Source organism: Rattus norvegicus, chromosome 5 (genome assembly GCF_036323735.1).
Source record: "Rattus norvegicus strain BN/NHsdMcwi chromosome 5, GRCr8, whole genome shotgun sequence".
NCBI classification, from domain to species: domain Eukaryota; kingdom Metazoa; phylum Chordata; class Mammalia; order Rodentia; family Muridae; genus Rattus; species Rattus norvegicus.
Window position 1 is genome coordinate 108232965 of NC_086023.1, and position 5015 is coordinate 108237979.

Here is a 5015-nt window from a genome sequence, read left to right on the forward strand (position 1 = left end):
CCCCCCGCCCCTAGGACAAGTATCTCCTCTGCTTCTCCCTAGTCCTCTATCACCTGTCTTTATCTCTTACTCTTGGTCCTTGTCTTTCTAGGTCAAATAAATCACCTTTGTTCTGAGAACTTGGTTGGGGAGTGTCTTGTACAAATACCAGTCACTTTACATAATTTGATAGGTGCAAGATATTATGCCTGAACCCTGCACAGTATGTTGTGTATTCAAAGAATATGATACACAGGAGAAAAGGAAAGACCTAGAAATTAACCATGAATGGATGAAAAGCAAGAGACAGGTATATCTAATTGCCTGAACATGATACAATGTCATATGCATCTACAATAAGTGACAGCTTGATTATGTATATAATTTCATTACAGAAAAATATCAGTGTAAACAATAAATTGTTTTAAATAAAAAAGAATGAACAAATAAAACAAGTTACATTTATCTATTATGAATAATTTATGGAAAATGTATCTATACAAAATTATGCTGCAATATATGTTACATCATATAAATAGTTAAATAAGTGAATAAATAAACACATAAAAATAAATGGCTATGTACATACATACAAAATACATACATACATACATACATACATACATATATACATACATACACACAACTGAATGGAAAGAGAACAAATATGTTTACAGAAACATTGAGACAAATTGTTTGAGTTCCTGCCAAAATCAATGACAGTTTTGAGTAGGTTGAATCTGAGCAATGAGGTACAGTGCTCTAGTCCAGCAGAGTCCTCTCCAATGTGGCTCAGGACTCATTTCTTTCTTCTCTCAGTCTTCCCAGCAAGTTGGCTGAGGAAGACAGGGCTCTCCAGACTTCTGCTTTGACCACCTCCCAGGCACAGGGGCTGTGTTTATTCTCTCTCAGGTACACAGTGATCCTGTGGAAGTATTCCCTCACAGCCAGTAGGGAGTCTTCCTGGGTCAGGGGAGATTCCTGCACCCCTACCTGCTGCATCAGACAGGCTTGCAGACCACTCAGCTGCTGCTGGAGGTCATTACAGAATGAGTCTAGGAGGGTTGCATCCCAAGCAGTAGATGACTCCTTTGATGTGAAGAGGCTGAGGATCTGCTGGGTCAGCTCATGCAGGACAAGGATAGCTTGAGCCTTCTGGATCTGCTGGCCATCCACCTTCTCCAAAGGGAACCCAAAGTACTTTCTGTCCTTCAGGCATGAGACAGGGGAGAGTCTCCTCATTTGTGCCAGGAGTGTGAAGGCTCTCTTGTTCCTGAGGTTATGAGTATGAGGCAGGTCACATCCTAGACAGCAGGCTGACCAGTAGCTCACCACCACCAGGGACATCAAGAAAGCACAGAGCCGAGCCATGGCAAATGTGGCCAATGCTTGTGGTCCTTGGGTCTGTTTGGTCCTAATCCTTCCACTCTAGGTGCTCTGGAGACCATCCTGTGTGGATGTGTCTTAAATAGGGTTTACACTAATTTTACTTTCTGAATGCCCTCCCATAACTTTCCAATTGACTTTTCACTTTCTTTAACTCACTCTCTGCTTGGGTCTTTGTATTTTTGTAAACCATTGTGGTTTTCACTATTGCTTCCTCTTTTACTGTTGCCCAACCAAAAGATGTTTTCCAAATTTCCTTTTTCTAACTTGAATTTTCATTAACTGTTACTTCAACTGTCTTTGCTTGACATTTACATGTTTATTGTAAATAAGATAAACTTTAACTAAATTGATTTTTCAAGTACAGAGTATTTGCATCATAATATAAGGCATGGTTGTAAATTTCTGTCAATTAACATACACTGAACTAAAAGTATACTTTAAAATGATTAATGTCCTAAAATTTGGTTCTTAATGTTACCTTCATTAAATGTAAGATAAATTTATATAAAACTTAATTTAGTAATTACTATATGTTAGCTATTTATCTGATAATTTAGTGCTATCAGAAGAATGCAGGGTGCAAAAAGGCTTACTGTTAAACTTGATGAGCTGAGTGTAATTCCTGGAACCGACAGCTGCAGTAGAGAACCAATGCATGTGCAGGAGCCCTCATCAAAACATTCACAACATCTCAGGTGTGTGTATGCTCTGTCTGTCTGTCTGTCTGTCTATCTATCTATCTATCTATCTATCTATCTATCTATCTATCTATCATCTATCATCGATCTATCATCTATCCATCTTTTTCTCTTACACACACACACACACACACACACACACACACACACACAATCACACATTTCCAATCCCAAATTCACACAATCCCTCATTTATGACAAGTCACCTCATGTGTGCTGTGAATCTTTATCTGCATTTTTTTTGACATACTGAATTCTTCAAGTCTAAGATTTCTTCTCCATGTCCATAACAACTTTTCCACGATTTTCTCTTTCATTGCATGGAATGTTGTTCTGATTTTATTTGTACATGATTTTGTAGCTTCCTGTACCTCTGACTTATCACTTTTAAATCACTTTTAAAGCAATTCAGCACTTTGCTTTTCCTCTGAGAAATCTACCAGGCTCGTGTACATTCTTGACTCCAAAGCACCTAACAAAAGAAATCCTGGTTGATTCAGATTCCCAACAAACCAATATGCACACCACAGTGTCTGCTTGAAGACCCTAATTTTCCTTCTTTTCACTTTGTGTCATTTCACAGAGTTGAAAATCTAGCATGACTAGTCCATCTCAATAAACTGAAGAATCAGAAACTCTGCTTTATTTCTTTCATTTCCTGAGGCAAACACCACAATCTCACTTTTACAAGTTAAATACCAGTGTCTTTATTTGTCACCTATTTTTTTTCTGATTGGCACTATGGCAAGTAGTTTTTAAAACACAAATAAAAAATTTTGGAGACTTAATAATTAAAATATGCAGTGGGGAAATAGCTGAGTCAGGAACTTTCTTGCAGTAAATGAGGAAATAATTTATTGGTTTCTCAGAATCCATGTCAAGGCCTGGAGAGGAGCACATGCCTGTAATTCTGACCCTGAGGAGGAGACACAGACATGTACCTGGAATACTGTACTAGTCAGTGATTTCAAGAGAAGTTGATTTATAGAAAGAATTTATCTTTTTTACTCTCTCTCTCTCTCTCCATACACACACACACACACACACACACACACACACACACACACACACACACACGTGTGTATCTGTGGAATTAAAATGGCTTACAGATTGAGGTCCAACCAATTTAGAAAATGTCTGCCTATGAGTGTAAGTTCAAAGAATCCAGCAATTGTTGACTAGTGTAGTTGTTTAGCTGGTATTTACTATGTGTCAAATTGAAATAAAATTAGGCTCTACCAGGGACTAAGCCACTACCCAAAGACTGACCCTGGGCTCCAACTGTATAGGTAGCAATAAATAGCCTACTAAGGGCACCAATGAAAGGGGAAGCCCTTGGTCCTGCCAAGGCTGGACCCCCAGTGAACAGGATTCTTCGGGGGAGGGTGGTAATGGGGGGAGGATGGGGAGGAGAACACCCATATAGAATGGGAAGGGGAAGGGTTAGGGGAATGTTGACCTGGAAACCGGGAAAGGGAATAACATTTGACATGTAAATAAGAAATACCCAATTTAATAAAGATGGGGGGGGGGGAAGGAAAAAAATAGGCTCTAATGTCAGTGTAGGAATGAATTGCTACCAAGGAAAAGGCATGCAAGCAAACAGTCAAAGCATCTTTCTTGTGCTGGCATAGACTTTCAGCAAAAGGCCTGGCTCATAATAGAGGTGAGTCTTCACACCTCAAAGATCCTGACTAAAGTTCTGTCTTCCCATTATAGAGATCCTGATTAGAAGTGGATTTTCTTACTCCAAGTTAAGCAAAACTAGATCACAGTGTGTGCCTACCTTTCACTTAATTCTACATTTAGTCAAGATAAACAAAAATCACCATGCCCATTAGCCAGTCAGTCTGGCAGCAATGGTATAAGCCCTGACTTAAGGGAGATACATCCTGTCAAAGAAAATGAGGTAGGTACCTGACATTGATTGACATCTGGCCCCAGTGTATACACATAAAATGTGAATGCACAGCATGTATATACACTAGGAGCTGAATAATCTAAAACATGTAACAACTATATGTTGTAGTTAATTAAAATTAACTATTTATTATTCGTAAAGTGAGTAAAAGGTCTGTACCAACAAAACAACATAAAAGAACTAGTACAGGTCTCACCAGCCTTGAACGGGTGTACTACAGACCTATAATGATAAATAGAGCATGGTTTTGGGATATAAACAAATGGTTGATCTACGGAATTAATAGAAAACCCAGCCATAATTCCTTACATTAACTGAAATCTCATTTGTAAGAAAGAATACAAAAGTACACACTGGAAATAAGACACCATCTTCAACAAACAATGCTTCTCTAATTTGATGGTTGCCTCTAAAAGAATGAAAATAGATCTATATTCAAAATCTTGTAAAAAAAAAACCGAACTCCCTAGTGCTACGCCCACTTCGGCCGGCAAGGAAGACGCAACACGGTTGGATTCTTCTCAACAGCCTTTACTGCAGGACACCTTCATTCTTGATACAGGGAGGCGGCGGCAGCCAGCCCTAAGTGTTACAGCTCCAAAAGTGTTACAGCTCCAAGTGTTACAGCTCCAAGTGTTACAGCTTCAAATGTTACAGCTCCAAGTGTTACAGCTTCAAATGTTACCGCGCCGAGCGGCAAAGCCACTCGCCTTATATACACAACAGTATGCTAATATTCTTTCAGGGATTGGTGGGGCACGAGTCACCCCACTGTCATCCCTGCTACTTGTCCTCCAGAGATTGGTGCGGCATGAACTCCATTAGCATAGTACCGCCCCAGCCAGACTGAAGTCAGGTGCAAAAACCCCACGCATGCGCAGTACTGTTGTTCACCACAGGAGGGCGCCAGATTCACCTCATTATCATACAGCTGCCCTGACACGGGACAAGCCTGCGCAAGCACAGTAAGTTATTCACATTCGGACTGGGCTGGCTGTCGGCGCCATCTTTACTTCGCCGCGCCGCTC

General features: G+C 40.1%; 1 protein-coding gene across 1 annotated transcript; it reads right to left on the reverse strand.

Annotated features, from left to right (window-relative positions):
- Positions 1-771: 771 nt before the first annotated feature.
- Positions 772-1350, reverse strand: Ifna5 (interferon, alpha 5). Its single transcript, NM_001014786.1, is given in 1 exon segment — positions 772-1350. A coding segment is annotated over 1 exon segment (579 nt).
- Between the last annotated feature and the right edge of the window lie 3665 nt (positions 1351-5015).